Here is a 22,711-nt window from a genome sequence, read left to right as displayed (position 1 = left end):
GAACTTTGTAACTGATAATAAGATTCAATGCAATATTAGTTAATTGAGAAAATATCGGTCAATTCAAAATCAGCCGACTGCATACTTTAAAGTACTGCCATAACGAAGTGTTTGGCACTATATTTTGACGAGATGAGGCCGAAAATGTCTGTCCGTCCAAGAGTGCTCAGTCTAGATCTTCCTCTACACGTAGTACTGTAGTTCAAGTTTAAGTTTCAACTATCCACTGAAGCGGCAGCAGCAACTTCCTTCGTGTCCTTTGCAAAAAGTTTCACGTAAAATCAAAAGGAAATAAAACTCAATGTTGTAAGACCGGAAAGATAATAAGGAATATTAGAATAAACTATGTCCAATTTTACAAGCTATACTTATGATGGATACGAAATTGACGAAGACAGTGATGTCGACGAAATTGCTAGCGAGCATAGGTACGTACTACCTGGGTAAATTTAGCATGAATAGCTGCAGACTTTGTCGATTAATTCACCTCGGGTGCATCGACATACAGATTTCATAAAATTTATATAATAAAAAATATATGTATACCACAAGCTACTTTGAAAATAGGTAATTACTGTACAGTATAATCAGTTTATGTAACAGTTAGTTGCAATGAACTTGTGTGCAAATACGTTCTGCGATTGTGCTGTGGAGCCTATTTTGTAACATTTGCGGTTTACTGGGATACCGGTTAGCAATTGCGTCCTGAATCTGGGGTAATAGTAATCATCTTTGCATCGATTGCATTACTTCTACAGTACTTGACAAGGCACAGATTCAGTACCATATCAACTATTTGTTCGATTAATTAATTGAATATTACGACAGTCGCTTTGTTTAGTTTAGCGGATAGAAACTAATACGTATGCGTAATTTTGGGTTAGCAACGACGAATTTGACAACATTGAAAAGCTGCAAGACCGTGCTCTCGCTAGCGAAGTCAACGATACAAACTGCAGCAACGAGATGATATACAATTATCTGCACTTAGCAGAGAAATCTTTCAAATCAATGGCCCACAAGACGGCCTCTAGCCATCAAGATCTAATCTGCAACAGTCGAAGTCGATCTGAAAATAATTTTAAAAGTTCAATACCAGCCACAGATGATAGAAAGTCAGAAGATGTCAGCAACACACCTTTACCATCGAAAAAAGATCAAGATCAGACGCAAGATCCCTATTATGACGATATTTACTTCGATTCGGATTCGGAGCAGTGGCAGACGAAACCTAACGGTATAGTAGCATACATAGCATTTTATGTCTTGCGACTATCATTATAGAAGCATGCAAGCAACCTGGAAAATATTTTCTAATTCATGTTCTACATTGCTGCTGCAATTCCTTGGTTATATTGTAGATAAAAAAAAGAAAAAATTGAAGAAATTATCAAATGATGAATTATTTTATGACCCAAATATCGATGACGATAACGAATTGTGGGTGAAATCTCGGAAGGAAACACCAAATCTTCAAGTAAACAATAATTACTCAAAAAGGATATCTCAAAATCAAAATAGTGATATGGTACTAAGCTGTCCATCTTGCATGTCCATTTTGACAAGGGATTGCCAGAGGTTTGTAATTCGTCTGTTATGTCCCTCCTGTTGTTCACATGGACTTTAACCGATCTTTGTATTGAAAATATTCTTTTACAGACATGATACATACAAGGATCAATTTCGAGCAATGTTTGTTTCGAATTGCAATGTTCTTACAGAACAAACGTTACGATATGCTAATAAAAAGCAGAGCCGTCGTAGAAAGAAGAAAAGAAATGTCAATTTGGATAATACAGAAACAAATGAGGGGAATCCTTGCTCAACAACGCTCGGAGAGAATGATGCAATATATCATCCTGTGCAGTGTGCTGTTTGTTTTACGGAAGTTGCAGTTTATGATAAAGAAGAAGTTTATCATTTCTTTCATGTCATTGAAGGCATTTCTTAGATGGTGTACTTTTATTCATCTCCAGATCTGTATATTGGTAGATACGACAGAGACACAAAAAACCGATGATGAGAACACTTGATGTCGTACTTATAAATTGACAAAACTATGGGAAGGAAAGATCGCTTTATAATTTTAAATTCACGTACAATGAGTCTTTAATTTCTAGTTCTCAATGAATGCAGGTTTGATTCCATAAAACGAAAGCAACTATTAAATGAGTTTTTCTTCAATTTTTGTATTTATTGTTATTGGTGTCATCTGATCATGAGTCAAGAATGTAATGCATTATATACTGTGTAAGCATTTTAGTTTATTACAGGTTTGCCATGCAATTTCAGTCCCTGCTGAGGATTTTTCAATAGGTCGAGATTTGCATTCTCTATTTTGCATAATCTCCAACTTTTGTTACTTAATACATATGAGTACTGTATTATATAATACATGATATATATATGTATCATGTACAAAGATTAGTGTTTGCTTTCTGCATACGCTTAATGGAGAAATTAACATTACTCTTGGATAGAAAAGCCACATCAAAATTCTACAGCATTAACAATTTTAATAAAGTATGCGAATATACATTAGTGTCTTGATATTCTCAGTATTCATCTTGTCAAACCTACGACAGATGGTATACTGTATAATTGCATACTACGGTAAATAAGCTGGAATTTACGATTATGAATTATGATGCATCTTGCCTTGTCTGATTATGAGTTTTTATGATACCGTCGAATCGATTACACTTGTATAGGCGGTAATTGGCAAATAAATTTGAAGTCACTGTACTGTATTGATAAATAATTACAGTATTAATTTTGATTATGGGTTACTACGTAGTCCATCACGATGCTTTACTGGTTTTATTCCTTACAGATATTAGCGGTCCTGCACAAGGTGCTTAAAATAGCCTCTACTGTACAGTGTACAATAGTCGATATGATTGGCCATACGAGCTTGATGCAAAGGATAAGATGCATAAAATCACTAATTTCAGTACTTTAAGAGCAGTTTCTGTAGTTAAGCCTGATTGGGTATTGCTGTATGACTGTCATGATTGAACAAAGATAAAACTATATTTTCTATCTATGGCTTCCATTGAAATCTCTGCCGTAACTCAAGGCTTCAGTAGTGATTATTACATACAGTATATTAGCAGAGCCAGAATTGCATACAGTAATTATCATTGAATAGGGCAGCGCCTGCAATATATGATGCAGCTTTTTTCTATACCGTATACTGCACGTATAGATAATTCAATAATCAGGTACTTCTGGATAAAATTATTTTATAATTATGGAAAAGTCCCTAGTATTCGTATGCAGTAATAGCAGCGTTAATGATTTTGTTCTAACTGTACTTTCCAAAGCTGATTGTCGCAGTTACGTAACCGAAATACAGTACAGTACAGTACAGTAAATTGGTATGAATACAGTACTGTGCAGTACTAACAACAACAACAATAAAAATCCCCAAATTATGAGTAGTAGTGTAGCAGTCCTGATGGTAGTTCTAACACTAGATAAATGGTCGGGTCAAAAAATAAAATAATGTAGTAATTATTGTGACAATATATATATATATGATATACAGTAGAATAGTGAATTTTATGGTCTGGCTTGCTGCAGAAAAAAAAACGATATAGAGATTACTCAACTGCTAAAAGAGAGAGGGGTGTAAAACTATCCTTCACTAACTAGAAATTGCAAGATGCACTGTACAAAACCCAAAAGTTAATGAAAACATTTTTTGATATCTCTATGAACAAAATCAATCTGGCACTGGCTGGCGGCCAGCCAGTACCAGATAGTGTACAGTAGAGTACGTATGTTATTTCTCTATGGTACAATAGCAGCGAATGCAGAGCAAAAGTTGTCTACTATCGAGTCTTCATCGTCATAAACGGATTCAAACTGGTATAGTTGAACCAAAACTGCAATTTCGCCAGGTGTCAATTTGGACTCTATGTTTAACACCCCAATGACACCATTAAGGTATTTTTTTTTTTTTTTTTTCAACTGTGTAAGCTCTCTATTGTACAAGTGACACAACAACGTGTAGTGTACCACAGTCGAGTGAGTCAGTGTTGCTGTACGTCAGGTCTAACTGTACCACATTCGAGTGAGTCAGTTGTACTGTACCACAATCGAGTGAGTCCGTGTTGCTGTACGTCAGGTCCAACTGTACCACATTCGAGCGAGTCAGTTGTACTGTACCACAGTCGAGTGAGTCAGTGTTGCTGTACGTCAGGTCTAACTGTATCACAGTCGAGCGAGTCAGTTGTTACTGTACCACAGTCGAGTGAGTCAGTTGACATGGAACTTGTTATTTACACTACAGTACAATCGACTGTAGTGTCGTGTACTGCTCTAGTGGACGTATAACCGAACAGTAACTATACTGTCCTGTACAGTGTACGGGTGGCCACGAGCGCCTAATGCGTTGCATTGTGCAAGTGTAGAGTGTATTTTACAGCCATACTTCTTGTACTGTGCAATATGCACTGTAAGAGGCCACTGGCGCTTTTTAATTTACAATTGAAGACGATGTGTTTGGCAAAGAGTCGATCTGTACGGTAAAGGTAGAGAGTGGGCATCAAAGTATGGCCGCCGATGGCAGAAGACGCGTTAAGTTATATGTCCTGAACAAGGATAGCCAGTGGGATGATTGTGGCACAGGACACATTTTACCACTGTTAACAGACCAGGATTCACCCTCTTTACACATACATGTTCGTTCAGAAGCAGACGGTAAGACTGTGTAGAAAGTCAATCTTTTTCCCGCTTGTGTATTGCTTACTATTGGCGAAAAATCATGTTATTGGTTAAGCTCGATCTTTCAATAACATCCTATAAGTAGAGTCATGCCATCGTAAGAGTAGCTAATACTTCCAATTCAATGAATTGGAAAATTATCTTAGTAACAATGATACACTAGCTGGAGTAGAGCAAATGAAATGAAGTACTACAATCAATGCTAGACGCCGTAACATTGAAAGTGGACAGTCAAGTGGACCACTTTATGCTCAATAGGTTCCGACACTGCATAGATGTACAGAAGTGGTTTCCCTATGGTATGGATAGAATTAGTGCTAAAGTGATTGTAGACATCCAGTCTAGTAATTTCCAATTGGATTCTGCCAATCCATGGGCAAGAGAGACTAGTGTAGATCCAACTTCAAAGAATTACTTCCACATTATTTCCAATGACCACTTGGCAATCGACAGTACAGTACAGTACAGTACATTCTGCCATGTGTACGCCAATGACTACCGTACAGTATGACTAGTAAGACAGTACTCTAGTAACGTACGTAGTCATGCATGTGATTGAAGAAGAGACCGGTGTTGATGTTACAATCAACCTACGCGATACCAGGGACGACTGAGTACTGACTGACTAGTCAGACTGTAGTCATAGTACTGTACTGGAAAGCGTCTTGGCGATACTTTTTCTTCACGACTTCTCCTACTCGCTAATATTGCAGCATGCGTTTTTTCTTCACCTACTTCGAGACAACTTGAAAGGAATCAGTATAGAAGAAGGCAAGTGTTGCCTCCTGGACACTGTGTCATTCATTACCTGTTTTTAGAATGTAGCTTAAATTGATCATCATCATTTTGAAGCATGACTTTACGACAAGAAAAAGAGCCTATCCGTAACAGTAGATACTCTGTATGGCCGACAGCAAAATCTTGTTGGCTGTAACATCCATAAACTACTGTTGATCTATTTTTGATGCGGTTCTCTTTCGTCATTTACACTACACTCTTACAACCAAGCGTACATCATCAAGCTAATAAGTTTTCTTTGGCTTTTTATCTTGTCATTCTTCCTAACTTATATCCAAAAGACTCTACATTGCTGGAATCGGAGATCCGCCGAGGAATAAACTATCAAAAACAGCAAGTAAGAATAGAATGCAGGAATAGTAATATCATCATAATAATATTATTATAATAAATAGTGTACTACAGTACAGTAGAATAAATGTATTTTTAAATCAAAAAGAAATACTGTACATTTCAAATATTTCACATCCATCTAATAGCAGTAGACGCCTTAGGTTAGCGTTTTTATGATGGATATAGATCTTGTCACAGTGGTACAACTTCGCTACTGGATGTAGTCTCTTTTTTTTCACCGATCAACACCATTGTGATTAGCACCACTCAATCTACTATTAATATGATGGTGGTGTTTATTTCATTCTATGGGTTAAAAATTACATGTCTGCATTAAAGACGGATAGATCAATAACACTCTTTCATTTTCTTCATGTAGAACACTTTGATTGTATGGGCCGAAAATAAAACAACCGATCTAGCCTTGAGCTTCCAGGAAAGAGAAAGTTGTGATGAAATCTGGAACAAAATTTGTGAAGTATGCTAACCAGACTTTCCTGTAATGTTTTCTGTACACAGTGTAATATATTCTCCATAGCATTATGGGCATATGGATTTTTTATCTAATATTCTTCTACTTGATTTTATTTCGATACCCCTCGTATTTCATCAATTGATTTACCCCACACTAAATATTGCGGAGTCTCATTTTATTTTCATGATATCAATTAAAATCGATTATGTTTCAATTTTTTCCTTATTTTGCATTATACTGATGTTCGACATTTTGATTCATTTGCAGTTATTAATAACATCCGGTAACATTTATGTATAACCAGTGCTCGTCAATTTTTTAATCTATCGGTCCACAAATAATGATATAATGTTGAAACTTCACAACGACAGTCACTAATTTTGAAGGGAAAAAAAGTACTGTAGTAATAACTTATTTCTAGTAATACATGTTGTCTGTTAAAATCCAATTATTTTATATGTCGGACAGGACAGAAATTGAGAATAGACGATTTTGAGATAGCCGCCATGTTTAGTTAGTATCGGCATATAAGCGCTTTCAATGCGCCTATGTTTGATCAGTTATGATTGCTTGACGTTATTAGTTATACGTGCATTACAAACGTGATCACGGTACACGTACAAACCCTGTATGATCTTGCGGTCCCTAACATTACAGAAACTAAGAGTAATAATTTGATGCCTTGGCAGAAATAGTAAGATTTATCAATCAGCATATTTTTTACCTACACTTTCCCTTTATTTTGCGATCTTTTATCATGTAAACGTAATTAAACATTGAATTTAAAACATTGCTTGCATCCAACCAATATAGTTCTTTGCAATAGGATTATAAAGATAATTGAGACACGGATGTGGATAGATACTTGTCAATAATAAAGTCGTCAAAAAGTTGCCTAATGGCTCTCGCTTATTTGATTAAATATTAGTTCTTAGGTACAGATCCATCGATTGATTTAGATGATCCGGATATCTCCTCAAGACCTATTGATGACGATAATGTATCAACGTCTATCTCGCCTTTGGAATTACCACATTGTGAGCCAGGAAAATTGAAAGAAATATGTGATATTATTAGTTCAAGCCTGCATCCTCTCATACGACGTGATAGGTTAACATTGGCGATTGAAAACGAAAATTATATATCACAATTGGTCGATTTGTTTCGTATGTGTGAAGATTTGGAAGATCGTACTGGATTGCACTACCTGTATGACATATTTAAACATTTATTTTCACTCAATCGTCATTCGTTGCTAGAAATAATGCTGGATGATGGATTAGTTGAAGGTACCATTGGTTGCTTAGAGAACGATCCTAGTTTAACTGAACCTCGTAGACATCGTGAATTTTTGCGCTCTAAAGCGAAATTTAAGGAAGTCATTCCTATTGATAATTCTCAATTGCTATTTAAAATTCATCAAACGTACCGTGCACAATTTATCCAAGATGTAGTCTTACCAACACCGTCTGTATTTGAAGATAATACCAACTCTGCTATATCTTCATTAATTTATTTAAACAAAGTGGAAATTGTTACAATTGTTCAGGTCAGGAAAATTTTTTGACACCTCCTTTAAATGAAATAATAGCAAAATTATATTTTGTTGCAGTACTCTCAATCACAATATTACTATAGCTGTAGTAACAGTTGCTAACAATTACAACATTTTAAGACATTATCACCAATTGTTATTACTATAGAACGATGAACAGTTTATTAAAACTTTATTTGATATGATGGCTAGCGAATCCACTCCTAATGAAAAGCGACTGGATTGTGTAAGTTTAAATATTTACATTACCTAAAGATGTTAAAGTTATTAATATGATTACCTAGAGTAAGGTACAATTCCTACGTTACAATGTTATTTTAACGTAATTAATGAAAGATTAGATGGTATTAACAGACAGAAAGCACTCTTTTTGAACGCATAAAACTGCATTAATTATAGTGTCTGAAAAAATAACGAGTGACCTTCATAAATTGTTAATAGGCGAGATGTTTAAAGGAATTATGCTCCTTTTCACAATCGTTGCAAATTGATGGACGAACTGCATTTTTCAAGGTTAGTCGAGTAATAGTTAATAATTAATAAACATCTTTATTGATGATTTTATAATCATTTGTACAAAGTAGTTCTATGCTACAAGTTTATGTTGAATTTTTTTATAAAACTTCGTTCTATTGTTAAGCTGGTTGTTTTATTATCATCAGACTTTACTAGATGCCGATCTGATACCTGTGATCGAATTACTTTGGGTAAATTGCTAGTTTTGTTGACTTTTGTGACGCATTAGCCTACAGGTTTTTCAGCCTTGCCTAATATTATTGCAATATATTTTATAGGGAAACAATAGCGAGCAGCTAAGAATGAATGCAACTGAAATCTTCTGCTGTGTGGTAGATAGTAATCCTTCGTCAGTAAGACAGATTCTATTACAGGATGAAAACCCTACTGATGATGTAAGTAGCTCGACAACTTTTTTACTATATAATAATACTCCAGCAATGATGCTAATAAAATAAATTATATTTCTTATGGGGTAGAATGCTATTTTCTTAAATATTGGCATCGAACAAATGATCTTTGATGCCGATGGAGGTTTGCTTGTATTATTATTATAAATTAATTATCGTTACCGAGTTATTCTTAACAATACTTCATTTATTTCATTGTATAGGCATTGCTACACAATTTTCCTCTATACTACGAACGCTGTTAGATCCTGACAACATGATTATTCGACCTAACGTACGCATGATATTTCTTTTACCTTAATTTACTTATACGTAACTATGCTAATTTTGTTAGTTAAGTTTAACCGTTAATTTTTGCCCTAACAGCGAACAGAAAAATCGGAATTTTTAACGTTTTTTTATAAGCATTGTATGCACATATTAATAGCGCCGCTATTAGCGGCTACGTCCTCTAGCAAGATCAAAGGTAAGTATTTTTATGTACATTCCGAGTTAAGGTTAATTCTATTCTAAAGATCCAACTGCAAAATTTTTTTAACTTGGATTCTAGATGACAGCAGATCGTCCGTCTTACTTAGTCTTATTTTAGATTTAGTCTCTTTCTGTGTTGACCATCATACCTATCATATCAAGAACTATATATTTAGAAAAGATCTACTGGGTAGAGTTTTATTACTACTCAAATCCAGATACTCTTCGGTTGTACTTGGTATGTTTTATAGTTGCATACTCAATATTGGCAAATCTTCATTCCGTGTTAGCTTTTAGGTATACTTGATTGTTTTTAATTGTAATGAATTTCTTTAATCTTTCAGCTGCACAAAAATTTTGTAGACAGATTATCGGTTTGAAGGATGATTTCTATAATCGATATATAGTGAAAGGAAATTTATTAGAACCAGTTATTAAAGCATTTAAAATGAATGGCAATCGTTACAATATATTTAATTCGGCCGTATTAGAAATGTTTGAATTCATTAGAACGGTAAGAGTAACGTGTAATTTCGGTAAGTGTATTGGAGTTTCTATAATACAGATTTTAATGGATTGTTTCGTAGGAGGATATTAAAATGCTCTGCAGTTACATAATAGAGAAATTTTGGGACGATCTGAAAGATGTTAATTACGTTGGAACTTTTACTGGCTTAAAACAGCGCCATGATCAGCATCTAGACCGCAAGAACAGTACCTTTATGCCTAATGAAAATATTTGGTACGTTATACTGTATAGTTTAATTTATAGTGCTATAAGTTTTCTTTCTAATTTGTAATCTGTTACCACGGTTAATGTTGTATTTTCTCTATTCTATAGTATCGGTAATGATCGATTTCGAAAAGATCCACGTCAACTGGATGATGACGAAGAGAGTTGGTTCAATGAAGATGATGACGATGACGATACTGTAGAAGATAGCCCGCCACAATTGCTTGACAATGACGATACTGTAGAAGATAACCCGCCACAATTGCTTGACAATGACGATACTGTAGAAGATAACCCGCCACAATTGCTTGACAATGACGATACTGTAGAAGATAACCCGCCACAATTGCTTGACAATGACCTAAACGAAATCGAAACAGATAAAACTATAGATAATAATGTACTCCGCCCAACCGATAATGCGATTAAGGTATTGATCAAATACAAAGTATATTGATTCTAATTAAAAATTTGTGATATGACCAAGTCCTGCATCTAAATTGCGAATATTGCTTATTTTAGATCGGCCTTGTCGATTACGAATCGGATTCTGATAGCTTATCGGACGAGGATTCAACGCAAAATAAACGAATGAAGTTGTCTTAATTTAGAATGAAAATTTAACATACATGAATGAATTCAAAATATTTGAAGTGATCAACTTTTACAACGAATCCTGCTCATTTTGCTTTGGTTATTTCAGTTTTGTTTATTGTGTATAAATATCACATAAAATTTTATGTATATTCCGGATAATAATGATCGTCGCTTGTCTATGAAACTGTTTATAATGACAAAAGAATGGTAAAATTCATTTGTAGTTAGCTGTTCCTAAAAATTTGTAAGTTATTTCGTATTTTGTTATTGTAATTGAAAAGTAAGCTAGGCGCTGCAAGTCTCTTCTTGTCCATGTAAGAAAAAATTTAAATTCTATATCAATTGTAAATCTCATTTCAGGAATCTTTAAAAATTGCAAAAAATTGGTCCTATCATTTACTTGAGAAAGTTATATAAAGTATATTTTACTGTAAATAGTGTAAGTTTATGTAATACCTGCAAATAGCATTTACAATTCTGTTAATTGACTAGATTGTAAAATGACATTGAATTCTTGCATCTTGCCGTTTCTTTTCGGTTGATGAATGTTGACATCGCACACTGTAAATGAACGAAGTAGTTGTAATTTTAACGATATTTTAAACAACACTAAATAATCAACTGGTGTTGTTTTCTTGTAACCTTTTTTATTGGTGGTAAAAACTTCTTATTCTGTTGTATATTATAAATTTTAAGTCTATAAAGTCAATGACTCAGTCGCAACAATGATATGTCAATATAGTCAAGGAAGACAGGCTTATTGGAACAATTTTACTTGACGAAATGTTGTTATTATTTGCTGCTTAGCTGAATGTCTTTAATGCCTTCTCTGTAGACTGTTGGAATTATAAGTATTCCACTGAATAGGACAACCTAATCATTTGAAATATGCTGATATGATAACGCTATTAGATACGTATTATACCCGTATGATCATTTCTGTACATTGAAATGTGCAGTACGTTTACATCTATTAAATATTGCCTACCAGTTAATGGAAAATCATTTTTACTTGCCTATAGGCATTAGATATATTTCTACTTAATTATAAATGTTTGTTTTACGGATGTTACGGTTAGCTAATTATTAACAGCGATGTACATCAATACTGTAATAGTCGATACCAATTTAATTTGGATTGCCTAGAAATAAAAACCGGATAAAGTCTCTATTAGGTACTTTACTGATTTTAAATTACGGAGCCAAGAATTATCTATTTTTATCAAATCGTATTTTAAGAATAATATCTCTCCTTGCTTACTGGCGATGATGGTAATTATCATTAATAATAGTAATATTAATAGAATGGGGAAATCATTTCTTTTTTATTAAATTTGCAAACAAAAATACCAATCGGGTATGGAACACTACTAATTATATTAATCGTAGTCGAAGATAATTAAGATTGTTTGAATGAAGTAGTTTTATTGTAGGTCTCAAGATAGCAATAGAACTCACTCATCTTTGGTGTTGGCAATTTCTCGCTTGTACACTATACACCACGATAAAAGCTATTATTGCATGTATAATAATTTTAATTGATTTACGGTACCATAGACTATTAAAAAAGACCATGACGGTACTTATGATAGACGCTAGTGTCAATGGTATATATGGTTAGAGCATCAGAAAATGAATAAACAAGTGCATACGTATTCACGTGGTTAATATCATTAGTTGCCGAATATTATTTCCGTGTGTCATTAACATAATTTAATAGATAACTGTACTAGCTAAATGGCAATTCTTGTGAACTGATTTAATTATATAAATTATTAAATCACTAACAACTATCCTAGTTAAAGATAATTTTGACTTGGATAAATATCTTTTAATCCTTGAATCCCTGCTACGAAATACACGTTACCCTATCGATAGAACCATTAAGTAACAACTGCTATAGTTATAAATAAATTCAACTGGCGACAAAACATTTTCTTTACTCTCTGAAATCTGGCAAACAAGTATTATTTTGCGTTATTAAGTGATTAGATAATAATGGATTACATTTATGAAAAGATCACCTAGTTGTAAATCGTATGACTTTATTGGCATATTTTTAAATACACGTATTTACAGTTAGACAACACTGATATCCTCCGACAAAATATTACACGATCTTCTTTCAAGTGTACCGGATATATGAATTATCAACCTCATAAATTTGTTAAAATATAATACGGTATCTATACATTTTAAAAGCAGTTTTAATATTATTGATTTTTTATAAGAAATACTATATGATTCTTATAGTATGTCGAGACTATTAGAAGTAAATTTCTTTCTAAAACAATACACCTAATTAAATTATGATATAGTCTTCATTTCATAACTAATAAAAGCATTATAGTATTTTAATATCTAAATTGATATGTTAGCTCAGCTACTAATATAATACTCAATAAGTTATAGGGTATTGGTTTCTGTTGGAAATAGGAAAAATTACTTTGTTACTGTCTTGTATTACTTAATATATTTTCTGACTAGTCCATTTTTTGATTGGCAGAGATAGATTTCGTAATTTATTTAATCAAGCAGTAATATTACATATTTAATATATTTAGAGTACAATTTAGCTCCGAATAATAGATAGTTTTTTGTCTAAAATATAAATCTAATGAATATTATGCATCTATGTTTACTGTATCCGATACAATATCTATGTATTGACCACAATGGAAATAGGCAGCAATCAATGTAAATCCACTTTACTGTTTCGTTGTTGCTTGATAATATAATTGTTGATTTATTTGTTATAATTATAATATTTTCAAAACAGCAGGTTATTCAAGAATCGTAACGTGAGAAACTTATCAATCTAAATTGAACTTTAGTTAAATAAAAACGTAAATGTAAAATAAGAATAGCTATAATATTCAATTTTCTTTCAAATTACTACGCAATATTATACTTTTCAAAGCGTTACTGGTATACTACAACCATGGCAGCCTAATATTAAATAATTAATTAAAAGAGAATTTGATCTATTATAAAATTAGTTAAAATTGACTTTCTCCTAGATACAGATGTTATAGGATAGACGATTCATTTTGATACCTAATTATTATTATGATTATGACATGCCTATTGCATTCCGATCTAGTTAAAATACTATCTTATGCCTTTGCTATTGTATTATGATAATCTAAATCAAAGTGATGTAAATATTGAAATCAAGTCATACTGATCTTTCTTTCCCATAAGGGGTTTAAATGGTATTACGCCTGTCTTTGTACCATGAATCTATTTTTAGGGTACGCTCATATGTTGTGCTTAAGATGTATGCCGATTTTTCTCTCATAGAGTCTTTATGATGCTTGTCTTTGTTCTTTGATTCTATTTCTACTCGTTTCAGATATACTAGTTTAAAATAACTACGGAAAATGGCAATAATTGCAATTAGCAAAAAGCGTCAATTTACAGGCATTCTTAATTTTTAATACTTAGCGCGGATTAACCATATAGTAGATGTCGCTAAAAAAATTTGCTAGAGTATCTTGAACTACATCACCTTTTAACATTTATCTTACGCTACTGCCATCATAATTTGGATCTTATTTTACGATCACTAACCCAGTAAGCTTTTGAATTGATCGAATTAAATCGACCTGGAGTAAATCTACATAGCAGCAAGCTATCCGGTATCATAAGACTATACACTACGCCACATTTATTCCATATCACTTGTAATAATGATTAGATATTATCTTATTTTACAGCAGTAGTAAGTTTTATAAAAGGATCGAATTAAATTATTCTGAAATAAAATCATGTGATAACAGGATATTTATAATTCAATGCTACCCGCTATCATAGTACGTTAAATTGGCTAATTATTAAAGTTGAAATGACTTGTATGACAAGTTCAGAGTTTCAAACCTATTATAGGCTTAATCTGATAGTTAATAATGCACTAGATTGTGATTTTCTAGCAGGTGAAAGTCTTACTCTGCTTTATCCCAATTCAATCTAGTATCGGAACACTAACTGGTTGGTATTCCAATTTCTTATACATATATAATAAAAGGTAAAAGAAACCTTAATACAATTTACAAGTTTGGAAATTTCTAGCCTATAACAAGCTGTAATTGTCAACTATTGTTAAAATCTTATTAGCTTGACAACACGGAATGTATGTATGTTATGTTATGCGTATACAATCACCCAAGTGAATATATTGATCGATTAGCATGGATAACACTGTCTGTAATATTTGCGGTGCTACCGTGAATAACGGTATGATAGCGTAATTAAGCTGTTATGCAATCTAATCTATGTAGTCTTGACTGAAACATTAAGAGCAAGCGTTAAACAAGATGGGGAAAGATATTGATAAAATCATGCCGAAGCCGTGTCACCTTATAAGCATATTGCTCTTAAATTGGTAAAATAAGGTATTCCAACAAATTCCTCTATAGCAGATTTAAATCATGAACTTGCCGGTGCTATATGCAATAATACACACTATTTCATATCTATCACAGTGATATCTTCAACTCTCTGTTCATTTTTATTGGAATGCTGTAATACAAAGGAGCATAGAAAACTATGAATGTATGAAAAAATTGAAAGTTTTAAATTAATTATCCAATATTCGTCTTTATCAGGTAGCGATAGATATGTTAAGGCAAGATGATCAACTTTTTACATATTTAATATAGAATAGAAGTGATTACATATAAATTATTATTATCTTATTGTCACTTGTCAGATTTGTGAAGATGAAGTGGATAGTCATTAAGAGAAGAATACATAGGAATAACGGTAGAAATAAATAAAGCTATTGGGTAGAAGATTTATCAATGACTTCTTTCTTCAAACGTTGTGCTAGAGCAACGCGCATAGCTAAGTTATTATCCTTGTTGACACTCGAATTGCTAGCTGCTTGATTTTGTGTAACTTTCCCAGTAGAAATAGCTTGGCGTGCAACCCGCGCTGATTTAGGTCGTGTCGCTTGTCCTCCATTACTGTCTTTAGTAAATTCATCTAATTTTTTCTCTCTTTCAGCTTTCTTTTTAGCGACTAATCGATCTCTTTGAAGAGCGAAATAATCACGACGCTTACCAATGTCATCACCATCATCGCTACCGGCGATGGTGTCCTTATTTTTATCCATAGATTGGGCTTCAGCTTTAGCATTAGCTAACCATTGTGCACCGGCATCCGTATTTCGATCTGGTTCAGTTGCCTTTTGAAAACAGGAAAAAAAGAAGGATAATTTATTCTCTTGATTGATTCTAACAACTTAATTAACAATAAAATAAATATTTGTTGACCGCGTAGCTTTACGTAATACAACTGTTACGAAAACATTGCATAACGATTAGAAATTATTGGAATTTAGTGGCTAAGATATTAGAACAATATAATTTTGTTGAACTATCGTACATATCTTATACAGGGGATGAAGTTAAGCAATGTCTTTTATTCTCTTAAATGGTTCAAATCTTAATCAAGAGTAAGAGAGATACTTGTTAGTTACTGTATAGCTTTCTAGAATGATACTTTCCATGTAATAAAACTATCATAGAAATATTACGTAGCGATTAGATGTAATTCAAGTATTGGTATTTAGTAGCTAAATATTAATTAGCATGATATAATATCATTTTGATGTTACATTCTATTATGCCACCATTTGGCGACTTTAGCGGATATAACTATCGATAGCATCATCGCTTTTATGCTAATTTAATTACTTAAAATCTTACTTAAAGGGTTGTATGATCTTTAAAATGGATAACTTCTTATATCTAAACTACCTTTTAAATACCAATATTTTACCAGATATCATTAGATTATTATAGAAATATTATCATTTGCAGATTATGCGAAATGTAATATTTAAACCGTTGTATCCTAACCCCTAGATCGTCTATTCGGTCATATTTAGAGTGTAAAGGAGAATTTTCTCCCCAATGGTTATGTAAATTCTGACGCGGTATTAGTTCATTATATTCCATGACATCATTTAAAAATTCATGATAATTATTATGCTGTACGGCATTAGCTATGGACATTTCGTTTACAGTAATCTACTTACATATAGTTATTCTGTTAAATTAAGCAATACGATGCGTGTATTAGACGCAATTGACATCAATAACTTACTTTTCCTACTTGCAGTTTTGGAAGAGATTTAGTGTCGATTGGGCTCAAATCTGAAGCCGTATTAACAATTTGAGGAATAGCTTTACTGCTTGGTTTAACTTTAGCCGGCGAAGTATTCAATCCAGGCAATTTTTTGGAAGCATTCGAGTCTGATGAATCTTCATTAACAAAATTTTTCATTGACAGTAATAAAGCTTTCTCTAACTCTTCTTGTTCTCGGCGTGCTTCTTCAAGCAGTCTTTCACTTTCTTTCCTAGATGATTTAATGGCATCGTCTAATTCGGTAGAGTAGTCTTCCGATTCCGATCTTCTAAATTCATCTAATGATAAACGAATTACTTGGCGTAGTAATACTTCTTCCTCATTAACATCTTCTTCAGGATCATATGGACTAGAAGCAGCTTCGGTAGTTGATGCAGGTAAATTGTCAGAAGCTATAGGTGGACCAAGTCCGAAACGTTGTTGCATTAATCGCAGTGCTTGAACTTGTAATTCAATATTTTTTTGTACCATTATTTGCTTAAATATTTCGTAATTATCAGCAGCCCAGATTTGTCGAAGCATCTCCTGTTGGTGAAAATTGAATTGAAGCTAATATTAATGTTTAATTTCCATCACGTTAAGATTATTCATTGTCATTTACTTGTTTTATTTCTCTTCGAGAATTGAATTGTAGCTATAATTATACGATGATTAATATTTTTCATCTTTCTAATTATAAACTTGAAACTGCGACTTATTAATATTGTATAATTTCTAGTTTTTAAAGTCTACAATGATTAAAATTTATCGTTAATTTTTCATTATTTTATTGCTTGTAAAATTTGAATTGCTACTCCATTAATACAATCTGTAGTTTTCAATTCTAGGATAGTAATTTAGTATAGTCTCTAGGCTTAAATGACTGTTCATTTTTTATTATCCTTCTCGTTGGTAAAATTCGATTTGTAACTATATACATAATAACACAATCTCTAGCCTTAAATATTTATCTTGAATTTGTCATCATCACCCTCCTTTGCTGATGGTTAAATTTGAATTATAGCTATATTAATACTAGTACCTAAACTCTTAATTTTTTAATTATATCATAATTAGTAACATTAATCTAGAATTTTTCATCATCTTTTCTGTTGGCAACTTGAACTGTAACTATTAATATAAATTTCTAGCTTTAACTGATTCCTGTTGGTAAAATTTGAATTGCAACTAAATCAATTTATCTCCAGTTGTTAATTATATGATGATTAATAACATTTATCCTAAATATTTTTGCCTTCTTTTTCTTTTATCAAACTTTATATCGTAACTACATTAATGTAATCTCTATTTTTTTAAATTTATAGGGCAATTAATAGCATTTATCCTGAATTTTTTGTCGACTTTCCTGTTAATAAGCTTTATATTGTAACCATATTAGTATAATCTTTAATTTTTTAGCTCTAAGATGATTAAAATAAGATGATCAAATCGGTATTTAGTGCTAATTTTCATCGTTGCTCTAGGAAAAATTAGATTACACCTGCGTTAATTAACTTTGAATTATTAATTACACGCAGGATGATGAAAAGAACAACTCAATTCCAAGTCAATATTACTCTTTGAAATTCAATAGGAATACAAGACTAGCTGCTTGATGAATGTTGATAGCCTTGTTGTGCTTGCATACAATTGCAATTCTCACAATTGAAGACTGGTTAATATACGCATAATATAATAATAATTTCTCAACTATAATTACTCATTTCTATTTCATTGTCGATCTATCGCGTAAACTTGACAACTGCTTTCAAGTGTTAAGAAAGACTGCTATAGAATGGCTAAAGAAAGATCGACTAGCGATCTACGATGCTATCGTCGTTTTAGGAAAGAAAACGGTAGTTGAAAAAAGAAAAGTACATGATGCATTTTTCAAAGCAAAGGATAAAGAAATTGCTTAGGAATGAAAGTAAATAGGGTAGATAATGTGCTACTATGAAAGAGTAGAACTTGCTAACAAGTCATGGCAGGTTATCTATTTCTTTATTAGCGGTTCGTATATATGACAATATTAGCGGTATGACTAGGAAGAAGTCTAATTGAATTTCCCTAGGTTAAACTTTCTCAATTACCTTTGGTATATTAGCTTGTGCCAATGGTGAGCTGCACGCTTGTACAAATTGCTCTTCTTGTACATGGATATCTTCCAAAAAGCTCTTTAGTAGTGCGTCGACCTTTTCAAAAAATAATGATATGATATAAGATACCTAGACAAGATCAAGATACTTTTTATAAGAGTTTCATCAATTCTACAGTTCATATCATGAAGGCAAAAAATCGAGTTATACTGTACTGTAGACTAGACAGGATTGCTTTTAGAAGATCCCATTTATCCTACAGTCAATATTATGATTGTAGTCAGATGAAAAGTCCTGGAATAGACAAGATCGACATGCTTTTAAGAGGTATTCTGCTATCAATATCATGATGGTAAGACAGAAAATCTTGGAATAGACACGATAGAGGTGATTTTGAAAGGTATTCATTATCCTACAGCCGATATCATGATTGTGGTAAGATGGAAAGCCTTGGAGTAAACAGGATCGATATGCTTTTAGAAGATTTTATACGATCGATATTATGATGGTAAGGTAGAGAATCTTGGAATAGACAAAATGGTGATGGTTTTGAATTTATTTATTCCGTAGCCAATATTATGATTGTTATAAGATGGGAAGGCTTGGAATAGACCGGATTAATATGCTTTATGAAGATAGCAGAGATATCCATTCATATTTATTTAAAAAATTTTTTTCCTCTATGGAATGGAAAGAGTACAAATTAATAAGGGATAAGCTTGTATCGAATAATTTATTACTGTCCATCTATTGGTCTACCGTATTAATAAGGCAAATAAAAACTACAAATCCCTCCCGTCCAAAACGGACTTTGAGCGAATCATCTCCATTCGACACATTAGATATTGCATTTAAGAGTTTTGCAACTGTTGAATTAAGAAATTCTTTTGATTTGACACTTCGGATATTGCCTTAAAGGCTTTTTCAATTTACCGGATTAAGGAATCATCTTGATTTGACTGGTACATTGTATTTAAGACTCTTTCAACTATTTGATTGAGAAATCATCTTCATTTGACTGGGATATTGTCATGAATTTTTTAACTATTAGATGAAGGAAATATCTTCATTTGACAAATTGCATTCTGGATGTTATCAACTATTCGATTGTGGAATCATTTGATTTGTCGTATTAGTTATCGCCGTCAAGATTTTAGCAACTGTTGGCTGAAGGCACTATCTTGATTTGAGTAGGATATTGCAACTATTCGATTAAGGAATTATCTTAACTAGACAAATTGCATTCAAGGCTTTATTAACTGTTGGATTGAGAAATCCCATTAGACTTTGCCTTCAAGATTTTGGCTATTGCTACATTAAGCAATCATCGTGATTTGACCAGGATATTTACCATCAAGATTTTTTAACTATTCGATTCAGGAATAATCTTAATATGACAGATTGCATAGAAGACTTTATCAACTGTTGGATTGAGGAATCCTATTAGATATTCTCTTCAAGATATTGATAACTATGTGATTAAGCCTGATATGATCAAGGGATTACATTCAAAACTTGTCCAACTGTCGTAATGTAAATGAAAGTAATTGAAAGTAAATTCTTGCGTGTATTTATGGCGTAAGTCAATAGAGAAGAAACTTACCAAATGTTTGTATCGACTGTGTAATTCGAGATGGGATTGTTCTTGGTTTTCATCCGTGGGATTAAAGACTAGAATGTATCAATAAAACGTTTTAGTGTCGGAGTTGTAGTTGTGCAATTTCTACTATATTATCATGAAAGTCATTTTCGATAGATCAATATTAAGCACGAGATAAAAGTGAAAAAGAATTTCTCGACATCGTCAAGTTATCTTCAATTCATTGGATTGGATATTTAGCATATAGAAATAGTTTAACTATCTGAAAATAAATTCTCGTCGTTGCCATGAGAGTCGCCTTTCATTTCACTGAATTGGATATATTAACTATAGGAATAGGTCAATTATTTGAAAGCAATTTCTCGATATCGCCATAAAAGTCGTCTTCAATTTATGGATTGCATATTTAGCAATAGAAATAAGTCAACTATCTGATAGCAATTTCTCAATATCGCCATAAAATGAATCGGATATTTAGCAATAGAAATGCAGTAGGTCTGCTATCTGATAGCAATTTCTCAATACCACCATAAAAGTTGTTTTCAATGAACTGAATTCGATATACTTAGCATGAGAAATGGGTTAGGTATCTAAATATAATATTTTCTCGATATCGCCATGAAAGTCGTATTTAATTCATTGAATTGGATATTTAGCAATAGGAATGAATTTCTCCATTTCTTCATGAAAGTCATTTCAATTCATTTGATTTAATATTTAGATTGAAAGGTATGTGGAAAGAATTTCTCCATTTCTTCATGAAAATCATTTTCAATTCATTGGATTCTGTGTTGAATATGGGAAGTTTGTAAAACAAATTTTGCGGTATGGTCGTGAAAATCATTTTCAATTTCATTTGATTTATTACTATTCGTATTTAGCTTGCAAAATGATCTCAAAAGAATTCTCCATTTCGTCATAAAAATTTATTTATACGAAAAGAATTTCTCCATTTCCTCATAGAAATTATTTTCAATTCATGTGATTGAATATTTAGGATGAGGAATAGGTGAAAAACAATTTCTCGATATCGCCATCAAAATCACCTTCAAATCATTCGATTCAATAATTATATAATTAGCTTGATAAATAGTCTTTGAAAAGAGTTTCTCATATCGTCATGAATATCATCAACTTATTGAATTCCATATCTGGTATGAGAAATAGATGTAAAGAAATGGCAAAGCTTTCATCTCTATAGAGGAAGGGAGAGATTCGCTTTCTTTTACTCGATACTTAGTCTATTCTGCTACTTTATTTATGGAAAGTGTGGATTGCAGAGGACGGGGGAAGTAATTAGGGTATGGCATGGAAATCAATGGAATTGTCTATTAACTTCTATGCGATAGAATAATATCCTAGATGTTACTCTAAGCATAACATGTTGAATTGTTCAAGGAGATTTTCTACCTTCAATGATGAGAACGAATGGGATATAATAACAATACCTGAAATTCAAGATGGCTATTATTATTGTCTTCATTTTCCTTTCGCAGGAAATAGATGGGTAATAACTCTTTCAGACTAGTATTGCAAGCCATCTTTTTCAAGTAATCGATAATTATTTATTATGATCGTATAAAATGACTACAGATGTAATGTGTTCTTGTCTTACAAAATAGTAAAGAAAAATGATCGTTCAAGTGATATTGTATCCTACAACACGACAAAAGGGATCCATGTGTGAAAAATACTGAAAATTATGAAAAAGGTTACAAGGCATGAATAACCTTCCATCAAGGCAAAGGAAGGGTAGTGCTAAGCGAGGCCAAAGTAGTCTGTCGCTTTTCGGTAAGGAATGGAAAATGCAAGGATAGAAATCCGTCTATATCTGATAGTATAAGGAAAGGGGTTTATCGCTAGACGATAGGCAAAGAATGTCTATAGGGGCTTATTGTCAGGCAATGCTAAGGAATGATGAAGGACGCAAATATCCTGCCATCAAGACCAAGCGTGTTTCGCGTTAAAGGATAGAAAATGAAGGGTAGAAATGTCCAACAAGATAAACAATTTTATTGATCGTCAAGTGAGATAAAAAAATTATAGAATCGTTAAATGATACAAATGAAAGGTAGAACTATTCCACAAGATGGCCAGTCCTATGGAATTGTCCAACGATACAAATGAAGGGCAGAAGTATTCACAAACAGACAGTCTTGTGGAATCGTCCTATGGTACAAGAAAGGGATAAAAGTATTCCAGTTTTGGAATTGTCAAATGATACAAATGAATGGTAGACCTATTTCACAAGACAACCAGTCTGA

The 22,711-nt window shown here is 32.6% G+C and overlaps 3 protein-coding genes across 3 annotated transcripts; 2 read left to right on the top strand and 1 right to left on the bottom strand.

Annotated features, from left to right (window-relative positions):
- Positions 1-1,288: 1,288 nt before the first annotated feature.
- On the top strand, positions 1,289-1,951 carry TRIADDRAFT_26703 (uncharacterized protein; the record flags this gene model as incomplete). The annotated part of the gene is made up of 2 exons (XM_002113526.1): positions 1,289-1,578; positions 1,660-1,951. The coding sequence occupies 2 exons, from the start codon at positions 1,289-1,291 to the stop codon at positions 1,949-1,951; spliced, it is 582 nt and encodes a 193-aa protein (XP_002113562.1).
- A 2,608-nt stretch (positions 1,952-4,559) lies between these two features.
- Positions 4,560-10,628, top strand: TRIADDRAFT_50359 (uncharacterized protein; the record flags this gene model as incomplete). Its single annotated transcript, XM_002113525.1, has 16 exons — positions 4,560-4,707; positions 5,811-5,866; positions 6,242-6,340; positions 7,266-7,886; positions 8,041-8,118; positions 8,334-8,405; positions 8,555-8,599; positions 8,687-8,803; positions 8,888-8,942; positions 9,022-9,092; positions 9,185-9,284; positions 9,369-9,527; positions 9,634-9,803; positions 9,877-10,031; positions 10,131-10,305; positions 10,545-10,628. The coding sequence occupies 16 exons, from the start codon at positions 4,560-4,562 to the stop codon at positions 10,626-10,628; spliced, it is 2,205 nt and encodes a 734-aa protein (XP_002113561.1).
- A 4,771-nt stretch (positions 10,629-15,399) lies between these two features.
- On the bottom strand, positions 15,400-21,988 carry TRIADDRAFT_57098 (uncharacterized protein; the record flags this gene model as incomplete). The annotated part of the gene is made up of 4 exons (XM_002113153.1): positions 15,400-15,807; positions 16,731-17,297; positions 18,842-18,943; positions 21,896-21,988. The coding sequence occupies 4 exons, from the start codon at positions 21,986-21,988 to the stop codon at positions 15,400-15,402; spliced, it is 1,170 nt and encodes a 389-aa protein (XP_002113189.1).
- Positions 21,989-22,711: the final 723 nt, after the last annotated feature.

The sequence above is a fragment of the Trichoplax adhaerens genome, genomic scaffold, assembly GCF_000150275.1.
Source record: "Trichoplax adhaerens TRIADscaffold_6 genomic scaffold, whole genome shotgun sequence".
Lineage (NCBI taxonomy): Eukaryota > Metazoa > Placozoa > Uniplacotomia > Trichoplacea > Trichoplacidae > Trichoplax > Trichoplax adhaerens.
The sequence above is the reverse complement of the archived record's forward strand: the minus strand, read 5'-3'. Positions and strand labels throughout refer to the sequence as shown.